The following is a 25,127-nucleotide window of genomic DNA, read 5'->3' as shown; positions in this document are numbered from 1 at the left end:
ATCTGCTTGTAATGACAATCCTTCTCCTGCAAACTGTAAATGTTAAATTTTCTTTGTTGGTAGTAGATCATATTTGTTTAGAATGACTTTTTTATTTTGTATTTTTTCTTTATGATTAATACCAAAATCAATTACTGATATATTATGCTTGTTACGCAATGAAAATTGTATTGTATATCATTGTTATGAATGCAGAAGAAAAAATGAATCAAATCAAATCAAAATATTGACAGATTTAAAGAAAACACTAAATAGGGGCGAGTCTCCTTTGATCGCCCCTCCCTATAATTTGTCAAGTAGCGAAGACAACAAAAGGGGGAATGGGAAATGGGATGAAATTAGAGTATTAATAGAAATGTCTACGAACCGCCCATGATTTTCATAATTTTATGCCTATATCACGGATTTATGAAATAAGCGAGGTTTTCTGTGGGTGCTTTCTTTTGTTTGTTATTTCCTTAGTCATTCAGTTCATTTTGATTGGATTAGACTTATTAATTTTCAAGAAGTTTTATGACACAGGACGCTGGATCCACATGTCAATCTAATCAATCGACCAATCAAATCGCAATCCTTACTTGAAAATCACCCCCGCCCCTCCCTTGTAAGTACAGTCATTAATTCTGTCAAGGGCTTTGCCGTTTCCCCTCAACCCTTCAGTAAAAGGACAAATATTATGCTTTCAACACGAGTACACTTCCAAACGGAATTTTGGCGAATATAATCTGTATACCTATATATCCATTTTATTAGGAGTTCATGAATTTCCTATCAAAGTCCAAAGTCTACAGCTATATATTTTTATTATGATAGCAATTCTATTTTGTTGACAAGCTTATACATGTATTCAGTAGCATGTCATGCAACCTGAATATTCAAGTTAGGATATATCAGGATTAATACTTCGCCATCATACAAGAAAGAGACAGTCATGCATTTCAGGAATATCATGAACATTGGGAGAAAATTATTATGCGATTTACGGATTCACAAAGTAAAACAACTAACGCGACATTTCAGTTGTAATCAAATTATATTGTCTTCTTCAAAGCTTCATGTGTGCCCTCGTATTGGATTATCAGATGAATGTCTGGATATAAGGGCTAATGGGCTAGCAGCCGGGCAAACGGTGGAATTACGTTCAACAGTTTCCACTGAATGTGGGAGATTTGAGTTCGAAGCTCATGCTCAGTATACGGCGAACGAGAAAGGGGAAATATCAGGTACGAATGTCGCCCCTGGTTGAAACTAAAGACGTGTGTTTTACATTCTTATAAAAACTTTAATCCGGAATCGTAATACTTGGTAAATACACTGCAAACGACCGAATCAACGTGAAAAAAATAATTATTATACTCTTATAACTCCAAATTTCCGATAGTCTTGAAGAAATATATTCATATTTGAACTACAGCCCCCGAATTCTGTTGCGATTGTGACTAGAGAAAATGGAGATGTACAAAATCTTGTATCTGAAATATTTCTTGATCTATTGATGATCACAATATAAGGGACTATTATTCTTCCAAACTATACTTTAATTGATGAGTAACATTGATCTATAAAAGTTACTTTTAAAACATCAAAGATGTTGATGATAAAAATAACTCGCATAAGAAGTAATTGCATGGCGAGGTGAACCACCGAGGCCGCGGGTGCCCCGCCCACCCTCTCGAGATTCCAGTTTTGCATGGCACGGCCTATATGGGAGAGGGATACCTCGTCCTCCCCTTCCCCTTGGGACCCCAAATCTCACAAAACTACACGGCCCATGGTACTTATGATATTGTCATAAAAACCACTGGCGGATCCAGGGGGGCAATTAAAGCCGGTCCGTGCCCAACTCCCCTTTTGAGAGGTACAATTGATATTTGTTAAGTAATGTAAAATGCCGTTAAAAGAGAAGTGTGCCCCCTTTTTTTTTTTAAAGTGAAGACTTTTTTTTTGCTTGTCAATTTTTTTCGTGGACGAAATGTCCTTATCTTTTTGATGAAAACCTTTTCTTTTTTTTTGCTTGTCAATTTTTTCCTCGGGAAAATGTGCCCCCCCCCCCCCCGTCTTGGGAAATCCCGGATCCGCCCCTGATAAAAACATGAAATGGTCGTCATCATAGCAGGCCTTATATTCTTTAATTTTATACAGTTAATGACGACCCTTCGGAAGGAGGCACATACGCAGGAATAGAGCCAATGGGATTACTTTCAAGAGTTCAGTCATTACCTGTGCATGCTGCCAAGTACCCAAGAATATATATATTCAAACCAACCAATCCTTTGGTCTATACAATCTCAATGTATGATATAGACAGTGGCAAAAGCAACAGTATCCAGCAAGAAGAGTTGGACTCTGTCATTGTTGAAAGACACTTTGTTGCTCCGTACGTCGAGCATAGTTTCGTTGAATGTGGCGGGGCCATGGGGACACTTTACTTGCCGAAGAAAGGTATATGTTGTCCATTACATTGGTATAATTTATTGAATCAATAAAAGACTTATCATTCGATAAATCAATGCATGTATTAATCAATCATGGAATACAACAATCGACTAAACCATCAAGCATGCAAATCAGAAATCAAATGATCCAACCAAAAGACCAATCGATCGATAGATCACTCACTCACTCTAATCAGTCATCAAATCAATCAATCAACCAATGGATGAAACAATATACAATCAATGAATTTACTTAAGCTATCAATTCAAATAACCAATCAATCTATCAAGTACCAATGGATCGATCACTCACTCACTCACTCAATCAATCGAACAATTATTCATCAAATGACCAACAATCAATCGGTCAACTCAAATCAATTTATTCATCTAACAATCAATCCAGCTAACCAGTCCTCCCCTGTACCTCTTGTCATCGAGATGCCTGGATTAGGACCAACCTTTGCTCGTGATAGATTCCCTCTCCTTGCCTCACATGGTTTTGGAGTGTTTGAGTTCGATTACTTCCAGTCACTAAAGGACGACCTCCAGAAGCATGGTAATGCCTACTTGAATTGCCGATTATTGATAGTAAGTTCTTTTATCAACACTTATCAGGAAAATGTAATTAAGCAGTTGTGGTAATACAGAAATAAGAAATAAGTGAGAGAGTGTGGTATATTAGGAATATAATAAAATGAAATCTTTTAACTGTAATATATAACGACTTTTGTCATTCACTTGATAATTAAAGACTGGATATGATCGTCAAAATTTGTGGATATCAAATTAATTTTGTTGGAAAAAACATGAAAACTTCAATCTTGTTTTTATTATAAATAAAACACAATAGCACAATATTTCCCGACTCTCATAAATAGTTTTTAACGCCTCCCCCCCCAAAAAAAAAATGTTTCTGTCCGTTGGCATCCTCTTAGAACCGTTTGTTGTGAGAACAGTACAAGTTTTAACTTATTGTATGAAATTTGGCTGCATCGATCAAAAATTCATGTAGCGTTTGCATGGGGACATCTCAATGAAAAACATTCAGTCGTGGAGAGAGCTGAAGGTGGATTTTTTTTTTTTTTTTTTTTGAAGTCCTGCAACAACTTGTTATCTGTCTCAAATACGGGGAATGTAATAATATTAGTTCATTATCTTATGTCTGTCTTAATCTTTGATATAGGATATTATAGAGTTTGCCAGAACACATCCAGATATAGACGAGAATCGAATTGGATTAAATGGTACTTGTTACGGTGGAACACTGGCCTTGAACGCAGTGTCTCGAATCCCTGACCTTCCAATCCAGTGTTTGGGTGTCCAAAGATGTGTTGACTTTCTTGCCACGCACGTCGGTCTTGAGACTATCGATGGGAATATAATTGAACCGGCAGGGTAAGTGTGTCATCTTGTTTTAAAACAATTAGGTTTCTTCAGGGGCGGAAATCTCTCCCAAAAGGTAGGGGGACAAGGGGCTGGAAAATTTGACAAGCAAAAAAAAACAAACAAAAAAAAGTTATCACCCAAAATGTAAGATCATTTCGACGAAAATAAATTTGACAAGCAAAAAAAAAGAAAAAGTTATCCCAAAAGTAAGGTCATATCTCGTCCTAAAATACATGTTTTATTTCGATTTTGAATGATGTATTTCTTACCATCATAAAAGACCACAAATAGTAGGGGGACATTTGATATTGTGCCCCCCCCCTACTATTTTGAGTAGGGGGGACATTTGATATTGTGCCCCCCTACTATTTTGAGTAGGGGGGACACGTCCCCCCTGGGATTTCCGCCCATGGGTTTCTTCATATCAAAATTATAAACTCCGTCTGGTGCACTTGCTCGCATTCTTCGTAGCATATTGCCCGCTTTCATTTGTTCACTCGACAGGTTTTGTTCCGTCAGTTTTGCCCATTCATTGTTTTATTCTCACTAAAACATTAAACATGTTAAAAATATCCATGAAGCTAGCGTTTCGCTGAAGCTTTTTGACTTTCGAAGCTTTTCGAAGTAAAACGCAAGAATGAAATGAATGGAAAATGAGACAATCGGTACGAAAAAGACAAAATCTCTGATCCACATGCCTATTTAGATACCAAGAGTTACTTTTTAACTTTTGGGGCATAAAAAGTCCCGGGGGGGGGGGGGGCAGTCAAATGTATTGCTGTACACATGCGTGACCAAATTATTTGCAAACACCCTCTAACGAGTTTTTCTGTGTGAAAAATAACCACCTAAACAAGTTTTTCGCGGTCTTCATTTACACATTTCGGCCCCTAAACTAGTTATTACTAGAATATGACCCCTAAACAAGTTTGTCTACTTTAAGCTTAAATATTCATCATGGGTATTGCATCCCCCCCCCCCCATTGCAGTTGAGGGTTATACCCGCTCAATCGGTAAGAACCCGAACACTTTTCAGAAACGTGGAAGAAAAAGCCCCGGGGAAAAAGCTTGGAGGGAAAAACACTATACCCTAAACACGTTTTCCAAACTGAAAAAAAACACCCCTTTAAACGCGTTTTTTAGTCACGCAGGTTTACAGCAATATATATGACTGCCCCCCCCCCCGGGCAAAAAGTCTTTTCATTAACATAATTGATAAATTATCGTCACCATCCTTATTACTGTCATTATTACATTAAATGGCAATTCTCCGAAAGGAGGACATTTTTATGGTGTAAAACCATGATTATAGTTTGAGAGCAAAAAATATACCTCTGTCGGAAGTCAAATGATAAACGCCCTCAACAACTAATAATTTATTAATTCATTCTTTCATTTCATTGATTCGTTTACTCATTTAATCGTTTCTATTGGTTGATCTATCTATTCATCCTCAAATGCAATTATCTATCATTCTATGTTTGTCCATTTACAACCCACAACCAGAGGAACTACAAGCGTCGACCTAAACAAATTTAAATGGAGTTTTAAAAAATGTACAAATATTTATAATGTTGAAATGATTACAGTTTTGTTGCATAATTATGTACATCATTGTTAAATGACAAGTCCACTTCATCAAAAAGTTGATTTTGATAAAAAGAGAAAATCAAACAAGCATAACACTGAAAAAAATTTATCAAAATCGGACGTAAAATAAGAAAGTTATTACATTTTAAAGTTTCACTTAATTTAACAAATATATGCACATCTATGGTCGGTATGCAAATGAGAGACTGATGACGTCATCAACTCACTATTCATTTTGTTATCTGAAATATGAAATATTCTAATTTTCTTCTCATTGTCCAAGGAAACATAGATTAATTCTTCCCTGAAAATAAGAAATTAGCATTGTTTAATCCTATATGGATCAGTCAAGTTGGTCCTATTGTCGAATCTGTAAAAAATGATAAATTATATAATTCAAACAATAAAAAACAGAATAAAGGAATATTAGTGAAGGACGTCATCGTCTGTCTCATTTGCCTGTCACTGAGTTGTGCATATCACTGTTTTGTGAAAAATAAGCGAAAGTTTTAAATGTCATAACTTTCCTATTTTATATCCGATTTTGATAAAATTGTCAGTGTTATGCTAGTTCGATTATTCTCTATTTATTCAAATCAGCATTTTTTTTTCTGGGGTAGACTTGACCTTTAGAATTGGATCAAAGCTTAATTTTCAATGAAAACGGATTAATATGAATGACTTATTGATATGAATCATTTCTAGACCTCCTGGGTCATACACCCGCATAACAAAAAGAGATGATGGTGAGGAGTGGTTCGAGTTTGATTTCAATCACAAGGTTCATCATATAGATTACAGAGCAGACTGTATTCCACCAGTAAGTTATTCAACTTTATAAATAAAGTACTGAACAGTGCCGGAACTATCAGATATTTATTATCCATGCGATCACTGGCGGATCCATCGGGGGGGGGGGGGGCACAGCTGGCTCGTCTCTCTCTCTCTGTGCCCCCCCCCCCCCCCTTTGAGAGGCACAATTAAAATCTGTAATGTAAAAATGCGGTTAAAACACAAGTGTGCCCCTATTGAAAGTGAGGACTTGGGGGGGGGGCTTGTCAAATTTTTCCTCGGGCAAAATATGCCCCCCCTTTTGGAAAATCCCTTGACCTTGACGATATTCATCAATCAATTATCGATTAGATGAAGCATCAAACTTGTTATTGATTTGCGAATTCTTTCTCAAATACTGAGTGCGAGTCAAACGTGAACTTATTTTATTTTTTTCTAATCAGGTAGAAGACATATCGATACCAACAATGTTATTGGTTAGTGGTGATGATCAACAATGTGCTTCAGAAAAGTGTCTAGCAAGGGTATGTTGCTTTCTTCTTCTAATTTATTCTATGCCCATAATAAACGACTGGAACATGAGCACGATACCCGGGAATTTCCTCTACTTTCCTTTAATACATTTTAAAAAGTTTATCTGCATGAAAAGACGATTTATTTAATATACCCATGTGGCATAAAATTCCTAAAGGATACCCTGACTTTTCAAGAAAACTTAGAAGCTATCTGCATTTCACATAATTCCAACTCAGGCGGGACAATTTTTGTTTTCTTTAATGGAAGCAAGGTGTATTATGGTGACGTTTTTTTTTCATATTTTTCACACTGGAATGACATGTGCAATATTGCATTACACGACCCACACCTCTCTTTAACAAAACCAAACAAAAAACTTTTTTTTTTCCATTTTCGTATTATTCTCCCTTCTTCCCGGCTACGTGAAAAATGATAGAGGGTAGTTGCCCCTCTACGCCCTTGAAGCGCTGGTCCCAACTAGTGTGTAAAAGTATCTTTTTCCCCGAACAGGTTGCATCTCGTATTCATAGTGCAGGAAAAAGCAATCTTCTGGAAACACATTACTTTGAAGGAGCTGGCCATCTTCTAGATTCACCCTACTTCCCTCTCTGTCGTCAATCTAAAGTTGATATGCCGAATATTGATAGAGGTAAATGCACTTACATAATTTTTATGTAAAGGTAAAATGTCTCAGCATGCCATTTTCTAGATTTACCCTCTTATCTCTGTCGCCAGTTTTAAATTTATATAGAGGTTGTTTCAATACAACCCCCTCCTCCTCATCTCTCCCCCTCTGAACTATTTCTGTCTGTCTCTCTCGGTCTCTCTCTCCCAATCTCTCTTTGTATCCTTCCTTTAATGCATTTGTTTGAATCTTCAAAATCACACAGAAATCAATATCCCATATTACTCATCATTTGACTGATATATAGAAAGCCTTTTTAACATTCATTTATATTTCTTAAAATAAATAATGGCAACGTGTTTACTCTGGGATATTCTGTTTTTCTAGGGTATGAAGCGTTTTATCAAGAAATAAAGGTTATTATGACTTGCCATCATGGCCATACTGCCGCAGTAAAGCCAGGATGGCAATCAATTTTTTAAAATTATTTTACCCTAACAGCCAAGCTGGTAAATTGGGGTGGTGACCCAGCTCTTCATGCAAGGGCTCTGGTGAAATCGTGGCAGAAGACAATCAGTTTCTATCGACGTCATCTCAGACCAGAGGAAGATTGGAGACAAGATTGGCATGAATAACCTTCAAACAACAATAGCGGCACAAAGTATACTAACTGAAATGTATGCAAAGACTACTATTACTACTACTACTACTGTTTCTACTACTGCTGCTGCTACTACTGCTACTACTACTACTACTACTACTACTACTTCTGCCACTACTACTTTATAGTGAGAGTGTTTGCAGTTTACAAGTTTGCTTGCTGAAATATTTGGGTATTCCATCTGGGGTCTATCAGCAAAATAGCCACAAAATAATCATTCAAAAATATGAAGCAAACTGCTTGACAGCTTGTTTATTAACTGACCCAAATACAAATGTACCATCAAAATTATTATATTCGTAAGATAGCTGCAACATTTGCAGTTTGGGGAGTTGAGGTAGCCATGGAGAACAGAAAATAAACTAATATCCTTTAATATCTGCTATGAAGGGTAGACAGTGAAGACACAAACACTAATTTTTATTTGTTGATTTGATTTTATTTACAAATGTTGACATCAAGACAAATATATGATGTATTTGTTCAACGGATGCTGAACTAGAATATTTGTATCTTTCTCACTTGACAATGAAGTGGTTCATTTACATGTTTGCATGTATGTTGTATGAAATAAAGCTCTACTGCTTTACAAATTTTAACTAAAACCAAAGTGTTAATTGGGAAAACCTGATAATTGCACGAGGAATGTATTTATTACCTATGTGTCCTAAAACATGCAAATATTGTTCCAACATTTAAAGGAGGCAAGTTAGATACTGATGATCTACAGAATTTTAGGCCTGTTGCTCATATCCAGTTTCTTGGGAAGATCATTGAGCGGATGGTGAACTTACAGATACAAGATTATTTGGCAGAAAATAACTTATATGCTAGAATGCAGTCTGCATATAGGCCCTTCCACAGTTGTGAGACTGCAGTTCTTCGAGTAGTAAATGATATATTAATAGCTCTTGATAGAGGGGATGAAGCGGTGTTGCTACTGTTAGATTATTCATCGGCGTTTGACACCATTCACCACGAGACTTTATTCTCCCGTCTCCAGACACGCTACGGAATTTGTGAAGATGCTTTGAGGTGGTTTCAATCTTATTTCCAAAATAGGAGACATTCTGTTTTGATTGGAGAATCAAATTCACGTACCTGCTATACCAGTCATGGAGTGCCTCAAGGCTCAGTTGTCGGACCTTTGGCCTTTAATTTATATGCTGCTCCTCTTCAGGATGTCATCACTCACCATAAGATAAGCTGCATGATGTATGCTGATGATACGCAAATGTACATAGTCCTAAAAAACAGTGAGCAGCAAGATGCCACTACCAGACTTCAGAGGTGTGTCCGAGATGTGATTATTTGGTCAACTGATAATGGACTGAAACTTAATTGTAATAAAACTGCAGTGCTTCATCTCACTAGTAAATTTAGAAATAGTAGACAGATAGAAGGAATAGAATTTGATAATACCTATGTTGAATGTGTAGAAACTGCAAGAAATCTTGGTGTACAACTGGATAGAAACCTTAGTATGAAAACTCAAATAAACAATGTATGTAAAGCTAGTTCATTTGCCTTGTATAACATTGGGAAAATTCGCAAGTTTCTAACAACAGAAGCCACAAAGAAACTGGTTCACGCTCTTGTAATATCACGCATTGATTTTTGTAATAGCATTTTGTATCGCCTCCCTGATAATCAAATTCATAAACTTCAAAGGATCCAAAATTCGGCAGCGAGACTCATAACAAGAACGAGGCGCAGCAAACACATAACACCTATACTAAAAGAATTACACTGGCTTCCTGTAAAATCCCGTATTGAATACAAGATATTACTCCTAACCTATCAATGCTTACAAGGTCAATCGTCACTCTATCTCAAAGAACTCATTGAACAGTATATACCCCAAAGAAAATTAAGGTCAAACAACAAATCTCTCCTTGTAGTTCCCAAAATTAACACTCAATTCTACGGTGCTCGTTCATTCAAAATGTCCTCTGCTGAACTTTGGAATAACTTACCTGATATTGTTAAACAAGCTAATAATGTAGAATCCTTTAAGTCCCTTTTGAAGACATTCCTTTTTGTAAAATAAGATATACATGTACCTATTAATTGATTATATATTTGCTCCTCTGTGAACAGGCTCTTCTTTCTTCTCCATTCTTTCTATTCTTCTTTTTAAGCGCATAGAGACATGATTTTATCATCGTTATATGCGCTATATAAGCAATGTTTTATTATTATTATTATTATTATTACCCCCCCTTCCATTCCTAAGTTTACTAGGTTGGTGCATGATGCTACTTAACTCACTTCCAGTGAAAGAACATAGAATAGCAACATATTGGTCATTCTAAAAAATGTTGAAATAATCTATTCATGTGTACTAAAATCATAGCAGTGTTGCCAGTTCTACAATAATTATCATATTTGTAGCATAAGTTGGTCCTCATCTGTCTGATCAATATTTTGAAAATAGGTCAAATGTACTATAATTTTACCTTTTTCGACAATTTTCTATTTGCGTTATCGCTTCTCTTATTTGCAATTTTGAAAAACCTTTTGCACTCTATTATAAAAGTAAAAATCAAGATGACAATCAATATAAATGCTTGGCCCGATATCAGAATGGGATAAAGGATTACATAGGCCCCCATTCACATTCACTTTGTTCTTATTTTCATGAGTTATTGATATACAGCATGGCATGACAATTTTCTCAGAAAAATAATATTATTAGCTCTGTTACGATAATTCAATATTATGAACCTGGTAACGGAGAGTCACAGTGACTGATTCTCAGAACAAACAAAAACCTGTTTTCAGAGATAGATAATATATAAGATTCCAGATTTGACACTAAATAGTATGATTAAATCTGTACATCAATTTAAGACCAAAACACTAAGTGAATCAGTATTTGAGTAACTGAACTAAACAAACCTAAAAACAAGTGCTGTGGTGTTAATTCTCTTTCTTTTTACATTTTGATTGTAAAATACGGACATCTTTATATTATTTTGTGTTTTTTTAGATTTTTCTAGAATACTGATACTAACTTTCAGTGATTCAGGATAAGTTTTTAAAGACATTTTCTTCAGAACATGTAATAATAAATATTCATATTTGTACTTTGTGACTTGTTTTCAGCAATGCATAATCTTCACTTTTCAAATGTTTGTCTTTACATAAGGCTGATAGAAAATAATGACTGTATCAATTCTGAAAGTTTAGTGAGAGTGCAGTATCTTATACCTTTGTAATAAGTTTCTACTATATCTGTGTGCAAATTAATACTTCATGTTCCTAAGATGCTTCCTTGTGGTACACTAGGTGTAGAAGTTGATCACTGTACTTACTGCCAGCTAATATTAAGATGACGGCTGCATTTATGGACTCTTTTTCCCAGGTATTCTTCCTGACATGATGGTACCATGTGTCCATCTCTCACTTTCATGTTCCACAATCCTGCCTATCACATAAAACACCACCTTTTCACAAGAATCTTTTGAATACGTTAATGTTCATCTGTCAATTGATTTTCATGTTACTTCACAATTGTTTGTGTACACTGTCACTTCTTGAGATGTAAAGTCAACAACGATTTTGAGGTGCCACTGTAATATAAACTTTTCTCACATTGGGGCAGCACAGTAGTCTCCCATCTTCGTGTCAGACTGACGAGAAAGACGGCTTTCCTCATATCAATGAAATATCCACAAGTCCATTTTCAAAGACACTTACAGACTGGAGACTATCACGTTGCGCATAGTAATGTTTGATTCTTCCTGTAGCATTCTAGGCTGCAGAGAGGAACACCAGTCTTTGAGCAAGAATACTTTTTGCCATTGAGACATCCACTGACTCCACATTTTGTGATGGGTTTTATTGTCCTACAAAGAAAGAATATATAAGAACAATCTAAAAATAAAATGTAAAGAATACCAAGACATGTATTTTTGAAAGGGAGATTACCTTCAACAAGACTTGAGGCCTGTTCACACATGCTTGAATACAAGCTAAAGGCTTGGATTATAGGCTACATAATGTATAAGATCAATGACAATGGATTACTTACAGAGGTTGAGTTGTTGGTAGAGGAAATTCATAGCCAGCTGGATAAGAGAGTGATATACCAGTGCTATTGTCACAGTATCGTATGTGAGGAACTTCCAGGTTTCGCTTCAGTTTAGCCTAAAGATAAAAGGAATATTGCATGAGTGGAGATTTTAACATGATATTCTAAAAAAATTAACAGAAGCAGCTAATGAGACGAAAAAAAAGATTACAGAAATTTAAAGCATTTACCACACATGACGCAAAGTAAAAAATAAAAGAAATTTCCTGCCCCCCCCAATCATATATTTAAGCGTCAATACTTGTTTTCTTTTAGTTTTAGGTAACAACAAAGCGTGTGAAGGTTATATTGGAACTGCTACTGTATAATGTGTCATTCCTGCAGCTCTGTCGTATGTACCTTAGGTAATCCAACATGTCACATCATTGGACCAAGTGACAAACACCCATTATAAACATTAACAAAAACAAAAATTCTTTTAAAGACCATAATTCACCTAATTTCATTCCAAAAGAACAGAGGCAAAACTTTGCAGAAGGCATTCTCATTTGTAACAATATATCATGTATTATTAGGTGATAAGGTCTCCTGTTTGAAATGCACAAGCCTGTCCATGCCATATTTATTTAGTTCAAAGTAATTTCTTTTCATATATCTTCTTACCTTAGCAGCCTTTAATTTAGCATCCTGTTTCTTGAGCAGTTTCTCTATTGTTTGTTTCTGTAATAAAAAAATTATATATAAAGGCTTGATTCCACATTTGTATGAATTCTGTACCTCAAGAAGGAATCTTGATGAGAGCATAGAGAGCAATGATACAAAAAAATTATGGTTTTAAAATATCTGATAGAATTACACAAGTGAGCTCATGGGAAGGTTCGACTTGGAAGAAAATGCTGTTGTGGAGGGGTGGTGGTTTGAGATGGATGGAAAATGAGGAGGAAAGACGAACCTGTGAAGAGAAAATGGCAGCTGAGAGTGGATGGCATTAGAGGAAAAGGAAGTAAAAAGAATATATGGAAAAGATATGGTAAAGAAGGAACGCAATAAAGTTTGTCTGAACGAGGAGGATGGTTAAAGTACCTGTCTCATCGTTCCATCCAAGCCTTGCGGGTAATAATTTTTGCTGCCCGCATGTCACCCACATTGACACTATCAGAAGTGCATGCAAGTCTGATTTGCACGCAGAAAAGTTTTGAACATGCTCAAAACTTTGTTGCAGGTGATTGCCTGCAACTAACCCGCAAGGCTTGCATGGAACGATGTGATGTTAAAGCAGAAATGGAAGGAGGGAGGGTCAATGATCCTTTACTAACAGGAATATGCAGAAACATAAATGGCAACTGTATTACGACTTTTAAATGAAGTACAGTAATATGAAAAATCCAAATAAAATCAAACACATGCAGATTATATTGGTCATCCTTAGGAACGGGCAACTTTTTTGAAGTAATTTGTAGAGAGTTATGAATCAAGACATTGACATTCCTGGGTCAATCTATGTGAATATAGTACATAGTCTGGCTCAATTGTAAATATTGAAGTTTCAAACAATAACAAGTGGAATGCCTCTGGCCGTCTCACCTGCATCACGCGATTCAATATAGCAGCAGTGCTGATTTTGAAAACTACTATAACTCGCACAAGATGTTCAGTGATACTTGGTTACTCTTATTTCCACGTTTTATGAACTAGACCAATACACTTATAGAGATATGATGGCAATTCAACAAATACCCCCAACGTGGCCAAAGTTCATTGACCCTAAATGACCTTTGACCTTGATCATGTGACCTGAAACTCGCACAGGATGTTCAGTGATACTTGGTTACTCTTATTTCCACGTTTTATGAACTAGACCAATACACTTATAGAGATATGATGGCAATTCAACAAATACCCCCAACGTGGCCAAAGTTCATTGACCCTAAATGACCTTTGACCTTGATCATGTGACCTGAAACTTGCACAGGATGTTCAGTAATACTTGATTACTATTATGTCCAAGTTTCATGAATCAGATCCATAAACTTTCAAAGTTATGATGGTAATTCAACAGATACCCCCAATTCGGCCAAAGTTCATTGACCCTAAATGACCTTTGACCTTGATCATGTGATGTGAAACTCATGCAGGATGTTTAGTGATACTTGATTAACCTTATGTATAAGTTTCATGAACTAGGTCCATATATTTTCTAAGTTATGATGACATTTCAAAAACTTAACCTTAGGTTAAGATTTTGATGTTGATTCCCCCAACATGGTCTAAGTTCATTGACCCTAAATGACCTTTGACCTTGGTCATGTGACATGAAACTCAGGCAGGATGTTCAGTAATACTTGATTAACCTTATGGCCAAGTTTCATGAACTAGGTCCATATACTTTCTAAGTTATGCTGTCATTTCAAAAACTTAACCTCAGGTTAAGATTTGGTGTTGACGCCGCCGCTGCCGCCGCCGTCGCCGCCGCCGCCGCCGTCGGAAAAGCGGCGCCTATAGTCTCACTCTGCTATGCAGGTGAGACAAAAACAGTTTTGGGGAATTAAATGGGTTGCACAAGACTTGCTCAACATAAAGCAATCAATATCCATTGGTACTACATTTGATAAATAAAAGTAAGAAAACCATCTAGAATGGGCCCTTTTGAAAACAAAAATTTCCTGTGGCCAAAATTGTGTTGAGATATTTACAATTACAACCCTGAAAGAATTCTGAGGGAATACTGTCAATTTTTATTTGGGTATTTTTTTTAATTTGCTTTTGTTATCGCAACTAGTGACACTGGTTATTATACAGATGATATTTAAACATTTCAGTCATTTGTTTGCTTCTCTAGTACAAATGTAGCATGATAATTATGATGATTATTGAATCTAATTGTCTGAATGTGGAAAATTGCATTATCTGCAGGAAAAAGTTTGTGGAAGACACATCCAAGAATTTGAGTAGCTTTAAGCAATCCCATCTCTTGACCTTGATTTTTACATGCGTACCTTGCTCTCTTCCTGTTTACGCCTTTCTTGTACTCTCCTCCTCTGAGCTTTTTGAGCTTTCTTCTCGATCATTTCCTCGGTCATCTCTGGAATCTTGCCCTGAGCGCCAAAAAAGGGCGATGGTATCAAGTCATCTTCCTCTGCTGCCATTCTCTTCAAAAGGGATTTCTACAAAACAAAATGGAAACCAACAATCAGATGGGCGCACAAAGATCCAAGTCTGACGAAAAAGCACAGTTGAATTCACAGTTGCTTGTGGCATAGATATCGCATTGTTTAGATCTAGCATATAGGATGCTCACTTCTGCTTATCATCATGTTATATTGGATGGCTCAGAATGGGGTACCAGAAATATTTCATGATTTACATACTATAGCACAAATTAAGGTTGCGTAGGATATCAGTCATAAGGAGTGAAATATTTATGGTATCCCATGAAGAATATCCATGCAATATAATCATTATTATCTTTAGTATAATAATTTTTACTCATAAGACCCTGCCATATGGCAAGATATTGCAAAGCTAGTTTTGTAGACAAGCCTATGGGGGAAATCATTAGATTTCAGCAGATTGTACAACATGCTCTAATACTGCACAGGCAAATGATGCAACAAAATATAAGTCGTGCTTTTAATGGACCACTAAAAGACCTATATGTGATTAATCATTCAATATCATGTGCATGTTTGCGCTTAAACTTGACGTCAAGTCAGACTTGACGTCAAGTCAGACTTGAACTTTTCTAATCCCCCCCCCCTCTTCACCAGTCTCCAGCTACATAAAACATATGTATGTACCATTAATGGTAACTCTCTAACCAACTATAACCCTGCTAAACAAGTAATAGGTTTCTATGGGATTTTACTTGAATGACAAGCTACTATGATAATAGAGCACCGAAGTGATGATGTCACAAAAAAATAAATAGTAAATGAGGCAACTTCTTTTAACTTTTATAAATAATGAAAGACAATTACAATGATCAGCTTTTGCAATTTTCATGAGGACAGACAGACAAAAAAAAATCAGCTTTAATATTATATACAAACAAAACAGTAAACAAAGAGATTATTTGGTTGAAAGGTTAAAACTCAAGGTATCTGTGAAGTATAAATTAGAAATTAACTTGAAAGACTAAATTTTCACATTAGGATATTTTGTGATTTAAAACTTGGGACTGTCGATCTGGCTTCTGAGATAAATTCCATACCTTAAATAGATAACAATCCGGCTGAAATTTTATGAGGACTGAGTCACAATATTCATGAGCAAACAATCACATAAAACATATACACGTTACACTTTCTCTCTGTTTATAATTTCTTGGTCTAATTAACACTTTGTCTAAACCCACATGGTCTAACATCATTAGACCAGGGGCAAGTACCGGTAATACAAAATAAACATGGACCAAAATGGTTTCGCCAAGATTAAAATTGCCAATCTAGAAATCACACTAAAATTATTTCAGATCAAATGGTTTTAGCAAACACCCATATGCTCTTGTAGTGCCAACCTTAACCCCCCCTAATTGAGACAAATAGGAAAACAGAGGCTATTAGGTACAGAGCCGAAAGTCCTACACATGAGTATTGACAGATTTTTGCCAATGGGGACACACTGGTTAAAGTGGCTCTCTCATTCACAAAATTTGGGGCTATTCCTAAATAGGGACAGTTGGCAGATATGCATTACCTGTCTAGCAGTAAGGAGAGATTCATCTTTGGGTTTTGGTATCTCCCCATACTCGTCTAACTTGCCAGCCTCTAGAGCATCTAACCACGCCTCTTCTTCTGCTTCTTCTTTAGAAAGCTTAGATATTGATTTACTGCTACCTTGAGATACGGGACTTGGGGTAGCTCCTATAAAGTAAAATTGATAAATAAATGATAGGGCAATATACAAACTTTACATTAAAGGAGATTTAAATTATTAGAATTAAAATAAAGGTATGTCCACCATACAAAATAAATGAAGGGCTGAAAAAAAGTCTAGTTTGGCTCGACAGTCTCCTTTTTCTATATCAAAAAATATCATGGAAAAGAAAACTCTCCATGAAGTAAAGAGAAATTTTGACAAACACCAGTGAAATACTTGTGCCAAAATGTAACAGTTTGCATGATCACTAAACAAGGCACTCAAACTGGGTTAGGAAAAACCTGTGAATACTCAGGACTAGCTGAAACATCTATTGCATTGAAAGGAAACTGGGCCCCGTGTTAAGTTGTGATTGATCCAACCGATATCTAATATGGAAAGCTTGCAACCCAATCATTTATAATGCATACAGTATGTCTGCTCCAAGTGTTTTCTAGATATGATGTGCACATACACGCATTATTGACAAACCAGTATGCCGATTCTCATTTACAAAGGAATGTTGTGTAAAATTGCTATATGAAAAATTATGAAATTTATGGACATTCCTATTTGAGATTGATCAGATCAATTGCAACTCTTGGTGAAATGGGGCCTTAATAAGACCCCAAAAAAAAACAGATTGGATCATTCCCAGTGCAGTTTTGGAAATGATTTTGTGATTTTACTTCAAGAAATTTGAAGTTTCAGTTTTGTTTTCACCTGTGATTTCCATAAGAATACAAAATCACTGTCACTGATCATTCGCAAAATAGATTTTTTGTTATCAGAGTGCTCACAGAAACATACTACACCAAAATATTACTGAATGATGCAATTACCAGAGCTGCCAAGTTGTATTTTGCATTTTCAGTATTCTTATCCCCCAAAATCAGTATTTTGACAAAAAAATCAGCATTTTTACCATGTGAGATAAATATTTTGTATTTTTCCCCCAAAAAGTGTATTTCATAATAAAATGCTTGGCGCACTCGCCCATCACGGCGCTCAAGCTGCATGCAAGCTAAAATGTGCACTGCTCTTGCAGATGAAAAAAAAAAAACATTGAAACTTGTGTATATCTCACCCTGGTTTTACAAAATGATTGAAAAAAAAAACAAGATACCTGAAATTACATTGATCTAATAACAATATTTGTGTACGTTTTATGAAATAGAGACATATAGAGATGATTTTTCTCAATAAATTTTGATTTTGTAAAAAAAAAAACGTACTAAATACGGAAAAATCGTACTACTTGGCAGCTCTGAATCACCATCTAATTCTTCAAGATATCAATGTTAGAGTTTTGTTTGACGTTTGATTCTATTTAAAGAAACATCTTCTTCTTTTTTTACCCACCTATGTGGTGCTTATAAAACTGTTTGTAAATTACGCCTGACTTTATGAATGGCTAGAACCTGCTCTGAAGTGTATAGTTTAATAGCAATCTTTTGGCACTAGAACAGGTCACCAGTCATGTCTAAAGCAATTTGTAACTTTATGTTTAAGTTTGTAGCTTTATGAAACAGACCCCACCTCCTGGTATGGATATTTGCTATCATTAGGATAAAACTCAGGGGTCTTCCATCTTGAAAGTTGTTTGCAAAGTTATGCATGACTTTATGCATGAGAATAATAGAAAGTGCCGAAATGTGAGCTCAAATAAGTTAATGAAATATTATCACGAACGATGACTTTATTTCAAACAATTTCATATAGAGGTAAAAGAGTCTATACCCAGAAAGTAAAGTTGTCAATGAACATTTGTAGACTTCAACTTGAGCTTATATGATTGACTCACACAATTCACTTGCATATTCCAGTTATTCATAAAGTTGTGGATAACTTTATGAAGAGCTTTTTATATGAAACAGCCCCCGGGATGAGGATGGACTTACCCCTCCATGTGTCATTACTGCTATCACCATGCAATCTGTCTTCATCCTCACTCGGTTCATCTGATGATGCAGTCACGCTTATCTTATCAAAACTGAAGAGAAATTTTAAAATAGGATCATTTCTATTAGCAGTTTAATCACTTGGAGTTCTCCAATATGTACACATAATTTAAATAGATAAATGCATTCGTAGGCTTCCCTCATTCTTGCAAGAAATTTGAGATCTATTGCTCGTCTGCTTCTTGCAAAAAGTATGCTATTAATCAAATGTATTTTTTAATCAAAATTTGCAATGGATTGAAAATTCATGACTGAAATCTGTGCCAGATTACAAATACATGTAGAGTTTCTTGTACCATGCCTTTAGGAGAATTAGTGTTAAATGTGAAAAATATTCACAGAAAGTCTGTACCTCTTTGTCCTCAATGTCTGGCCACCAATTTTGATCTTGAGTTTTAGCTGAGGTTTGCCAGTCAATGAATCGGTTGCTTCTACAAGTTCACTTTGCCCTGTATCTGAACTTTGACCTCCACTTGCAGACTCGCGATGCTTCTTGTGCTTCTTGTGTTTATGTTTCTTGTGCTTCTTGTGAGGCTGGGAACTGCTCAGATCGTCTAAGGCAAAATAATAAAGAAGGTATAAGTTATGAAAATATTGCTCCCGCAATCGCAAGTATCGCCGCAGCCGCCGGCCACACATTCTAGCGATGTTTCTTAATTGCCTGTGAATTTATAATGTGCAAAGACATTTGGCATTGGCTTTAAATCACAGATTTTGAGACTGATAGAAATGTGGACAAGGAGTGAAACAGTTGCAGATTACGAGAGTACATCTTACAGGTTCCTGGCAAGTTCATGTTTAGCATCAATTATTTAACTAGACCCAAAAAAATCCCCCCTTTGTGAATCAATGTGTCAATTTTTATTGATTGACCCTGATGGTTTGTGTAGTGTAGCAGTAAGGAAGTGTAGCAGTAAGGAAGTGTAGCACTGGAATATACACAAACCATCACCTGAGGTAGAAATATTGAGAAAACTAGTTGCTCATAACTCGAGTATCTTAAAGATGCCTGGTATTAAAGACCCAAACCGGACCCAAAAATGAAATTGACAAATCATATACCGTACCAATCGAAAGCTAAAAAACTACTTAATACAGGAATGCAGGCTTTATGCATTTTCACCGCTATACAGCAGAGTATTTTGCTTAATAGCTCCAATTATCAGACTTCGAAAATGGATTTCTCCTAAATGCTTTCACCGGCCTCGAGACCGTGACGTCATGTTGTGTTAGAAGCGGTGTGATTCCATAGAGTTGTACACAGAAAAAGTGGATGATTTTTTCCCTGCTTTTCACCATATTTTATTTGCTGCTTATTTGGCACAGCTTTCAAATTATATGCATTCAGATTATGTGTAACAGGTTTCCCCGACATAGCAATTTAGGCCCAATAAGAGATGAGAAAAGAGATCACAAAAAAATCTAGTGAAGAGTTGTAGGTTTCCATCCATTTGAGCACTGAATTTTTTTTTTTTTTTGCAAATTAAATTTTAAAAAAATCGAATTCAGAATCTGAAAAGCAGAAAAATAACCCTTTTTTCAGTGTACATGCCTATGGAATCACAACGTTTCTGACACAACAAATCAGACAAGGAATATAAACAAAGAAAAAGTTATATTTTAAAGATATGCATTTTTTGGTGAAACAGTTCTATGCATGTCTTCATAAATATTCAATGTGCAAACTGATGATGTCCTATCCCTACTTGTTCTTTTGTATTTTATTATGTGAAATTATGTTTGTCCAATTTTTTCCTCCAAGAATTAGACAAATTCAATTGATAATGTAATATTTATTGCATTAGATATTCACTGCTGCAACACAAAATATTTCAAGGGAGACATACCAAACCCACATGGATGAAAATAAGGAATACTTATGTTTTCATGTACTGTAATACATGTAAAATAGGAAAATGGAAAGTGGGACATGACATCATCAGCTTACTAAAGAATATTCATGACAACATATAGGTCTATACCCATTTCACTAAATATTGCTACACGTATATTTTAAAATTGAGTGATTTACTAAATGATTTAGAGTAACCTGCCCGAAATTTGACATGTTAAGATTTTCTGCAATATTTATTATTCTAAAATGTCTTAAGATTGTCTTAGATGATATTTTCAGCATTTTGGCTTGTTGAATTTTACTCTATTTATTTAGATATAATTATTTTCAGGCCGGAGTAGGCCTACCCCTTTAAGTACAATTTATTTTTGGCATTAATGCAGTTTCCACTGGCTGAATTTAAGCAAATTTCCCAAGCAGTAATATTGTTTGTGAATGTCATAGCAAGTCCCTCAATCACATTTCAAGGTCAATATGCCCCATCGCTTTTCCGAAAATCGTGATTGGGAAAGGCTGTATTTTGGCCTTGATCTCAACGCAACGTCATCGTTCAAAATTCTTAGACTCGGTCAGTAGGCTTGGGAGTAAACATCGATTGATCGAATGGTTCAAATGGCTTGCCGCCGATCGCTAATCGATTAGCAAAATTTACACCGTTCGAATGTTCGGCAGACCCTGATTAGACACTTGGGATAACTCGAATACTCAAGTAATAGTAACAAAATGACAAGATAAAAATGACAACAATTGCTTTTAACTACTTGATACAGGTTTAAAAATGATGTTACCGATGTAATTGTCTTCGTAATTTTGATATGGACTGAAGTTAGCGACCAAAATCTTGCGAACAAAAGGGTGATCTGCCACAGGCAAATCTTTTGGTCACCAACTTCAGTCCATATCAATATTACAGCAAAGCCAAACAAACTGATGTCTGACTGAGAATTTGAATGATAGCGTCGCGATCGGAGCAAATTACAGCCATTCCCGATTGTGATATTTGGCAAAACCGATAGACATATTGAATTATTGTTTATTGACCTAAGGGCTAAGGTTAAGGCATTGCTCAGTCAGCCAGTGCGAAATGGCGGATCCATGATTTTCCAAAGGGGGGGGGGGGCACATTTTGCCGAGGAAAAACTTCAACCAAAGAATGAAAATTCATCCACGCAAAATTGAATTTGACAAAAAAAAAAAGGTCTTCATTTTCATTAAAGCCTAAAGGGGGGGCATACCAGTACTTCTGTTTTAATGGCATTACTATGCAGTGTACCTTGTGCCTCTCAATTTAAGGGGGGCACCCAGCCGGATGTGCCCCCTCTGGATCCACCAGTGTTTTTGGCTGTGAGAAAAGGGAGACAGTAAAATGACACTAGCCTAGCAGCGGTGAAAGCGCAAGAACAAGAAAAGAAGAAACAAGGCAAAAGCGATTTTGTGTCTCGCCCACTTATGAAAATAACTAGAAATATCGTGATTTACGAGGGCACGCAATCGAATTGTATCGACTGGGATGGAATAACACTTGTCATAAGAGTCTTGCACGTAAACTTTGACCTTAAATGAACTTTGACCATACCATGTGACCTCCCAACACAATAGCAAACAGGTCCCCTAAGTAAATCTACCATCCAAGTTTTGGTGACAAGTGACTTGCGGTTGCGGAGTTAGGTGTCATAAGAGTCTTGCATGTAAACTTTAAGTTTAACGTTGACCTGAAAACGACCTCTGACTGCAGCCTAACATGCAGGTCCCCCAAGTCCATCTACCATCCAAGTTTGGTTGAAAAGTGACTTACGGTTGCGGAGTTAGGTGTCATAAGAGAGTCTTGCATGTAAACTTTAACGTTGACCTGAAAATAGCAAGCAGGTCCCCTAAGTAAATCTACCATCCAAGTTTGGTTGATAAGTAATTTACGGTTGCAGAGTTATGTGTCACAAGAGTCTTGCATGGAAACTTGAACGTTGACCTTGAAAATGACCTTTGACCTTACCATGTGACCTCCGACTGCAGCATAACATGCAGGTCCCCCAAGTCCATCTACCATCCAAGTTTGGTTGGAAAGTAACCCAGGGAACTCCCGCCCGCTGTGCGGGCGGGAGCCCAGGAGCTTACCGTGTATTAGACCAAAAGCTTCAGTCTCTGTATTTTGGTTGTTCCGCTGAACTACGTTGGCTCCACTCACCATACATAGACTGAAGGGGATGGGGCCCCGTACCTACAGCCAACGTATAGTGAACTAGCGTTTTATAGATCGCGATTTAAAACTGTTTTTTAAGCAAAATTGAAAGTTTCATGGTTTCCATTATCAGGGAAATATAAATAAATTAAGTAATTGCATACCTTGGGCCGGAGTTATTGAAAAAAATCCTCTGGATGATTGAGAAATCTGTCATCTAAGACATTTTCACCTGACCTGACGGTTTTTCTTGCAAGTTGCCATCTTGAATGACGTCATTATCGTATTAACTTAATGTCTCGAATCGATATATCGCGATTATAACTAGTACTAGTACTAGTATAACTAGTATCGTTTATCTTCGGTTTCGTTCGCATATGGAGCAGATCGTATAATATCGAAAGCAATATCGATATCACATTCGTGATTGTTGACGTTCGTTTGTAAATATTTTATAGTTAGGCTGCCATTTTGACCATTTTTATCGTGTTCAACCCAATTAAACATCGGTGAAGTATATTTTTCATGCCTTTTTCATCTATATCGTTTAAAGTATTTAAATTTTAAAATATCAAATTTTAAAAGTTTGTTGTTTATACATCCTTAGATTGTAAATTCGATGTGTAAAATTACATCAAACTTTGGACTGTGAATTGACAAAAGGGAGGGAATGAGAACACATGCGAGCCCACACGTACACCCTACCGTCGGTAAATGGGGATTACAGTAAAATGTCAGAGATTGTTGAATAAATCCCCAGAAACGACGGTTATTCCTGTCTAACCGTGTATTTGACCATACTCAAGGGACTAGCGTGATTTATGGTCTAAATATTTCTCCAAATGAATAAAAACAGAAATTATGCACTTACCACGATTATATGGATGAAGGTCTAACAAGTGGCAGTTTCCTGACAACGAGGCACAGACTGGAACTTAAAAAAAATGAAAAGTTCTCTCCTTCTACCCCAGTCTCGATCAGCCATTTTGTTACGATTCATAACAAAAATGGCCGATCGAGACGGGGGTAGAAGGAGAGAACTTTTCGTTTTTTTGAAGTTCCAGTCTGTGCCTTGATGTCAGGAAACTGCCACTCGTTAGACCTTCATCCATATAATCGTGGTAAGTGCATAATTTCTGTTTTCACAATTCATTTGGAGAAATATTTAGACCATAATACACGCTAGTCCCGTGAGTATGGTCAAATACACGGTAAGCTCCTGCCCGCTGCGCGGGCCGGAGCTCCCTGGGTTAGTTGGAAAGTGACTTTAATACAGTTGTGGAGTTATGTGTCGTAAGGTTTGTGAAGGACGGACGACATTTGGATCTCTAAACAAGTCTTGCCTTCACCTCTGGTGGGCGAGACAAAATGAAAGAGCATAAGAAAATAAAAGAAAACAAAAAAAAGAAAAGGAAATAAAAAAGAAAAGAAAAGAGGTAGAAAAAAGAAAAGAAAAAACGACAAAGAAAAAACGAAAGATTAACAAAAAAGAAAACAAAACGGGAGAAAAAATGGGGGAAAATGAGAAGGAAGAAAACAAAGAAAGTAAAAATTTAAACTAAAAGAAAAGGAAAGTCGAAAGAAGCTTTTCATCCTCTCAAAGAATTAAGGCTCCAAATCAAAGCAGTGAGTGGCAAAATAAGTCATTTTTGACTGGTTGCCAACACACCACAGGACAGAAGAAGAATGAAACGTCGAACCGGGCCCAATGCAATGGCAATGCCCGGCCGCGGACATGGTGAGGTAATCGGCAGTCGAGCTACCGACTACGCTACGGGGTGGCCCCCCGCGCGCCACGGCCCAATCTCTGTTCACTGTTCTGTCCTGAAATAAAAATATTTCACCATTACTTAGTCCATTACATCAGTCTTGAATAAGAAAAATTACCATTTCCAACAGCATTTGAGTCCCTCCATTTTCCCATAGTTAACAATTTCTTACAGGTACAGGTACACTTTATCTTGCTCAAGAAATCGAACCACAATCAATCAGAGAAAGTCGAATCCGTTCGATCGTTCGAAAGGAAACGCTACAGTAGCTTGAAATTCGAAAAGAAAAAGAAGGAAAAAAATGGGGGGGGGGGGGTGCAAAAGAAAGAGAAAGACAGCACCAAGGAGGAGGGGGGCAGCAAGAAAGAAAGAAAACGAATGAATGAATGAATGAAATACATTAATATGAATAAGTAAATAAATAAATAGATATAAATTTAAATAAATAAGACAATAAATAAGTAA

General features: G+C 36.4%; 2 protein-coding genes across 2 annotated transcripts; one reads left to right on the top strand and one right to left on the bottom strand.

Moving 5' to 3' along the window:
* The first annotated feature begins 814 nt into the window (after positions 1-814).
* Positions 815-9,870, top strand: LOC129283804 (acyl-coenzyme A thioesterase 1-like). Its single transcript, XM_054919436.2, has 8 exons — positions 815-1,223; positions 2,143-2,442; positions 2,842-3,026; positions 3,622-3,833; positions 6,120-6,234; positions 6,650-6,730; positions 7,233-7,371; positions 7,849-9,870. Exons 1-8 carry the CDS (start codon positions 932-934, stop codon positions 7,980-7,982), a joined length of 1,458 nt encoding a protein of 485 aa, XP_054775411.2. The 5' UTR covers positions 815-931; the 3' UTR covers positions 7,983-9,870.
* LOC129283818 (INO80 complex subunit B-like) lies at positions 7,118-24,941 on the bottom strand. Its single transcript, XM_064112072.1, has 8 exons — positions 24,781-24,941; positions 19,215-19,416; positions 18,803-18,894; positions 16,740-16,906; positions 15,041-15,208; positions 12,708-12,764; positions 12,045-12,160; positions 7,118-11,859 (listed from the first exon to the last, which is right to left on the bottom strand). The coding sequence occupies exons 1-8, from the start codon at positions 24,815-24,817 to the stop codon at positions 11,724-11,726; spliced, it is 975 nt and encodes a 324-aa protein (XP_063968142.1). The 5' UTR covers positions 24,818-24,941; the 3' UTR covers positions 7,118-11,723.
* Positions 24,942-25,127: the final 186 nt, after the last annotated feature.

Source organism: Lytechinus pictus, chromosome 2 (assembly GCF_037042905.1).
Source record: "Lytechinus pictus isolate F3 Inbred chromosome 2, Lp3.0, whole genome shotgun sequence".
Classification (NCBI taxonomy): domain Eukaryota; kingdom Metazoa; phylum Echinodermata; class Echinoidea; order Temnopleuroida; family Toxopneustidae; genus Lytechinus; species Lytechinus pictus.
Note: the sequence above shows the minus strand (reverse complement) of the source record. Positions and strands in the feature narration are given on the sequence as shown.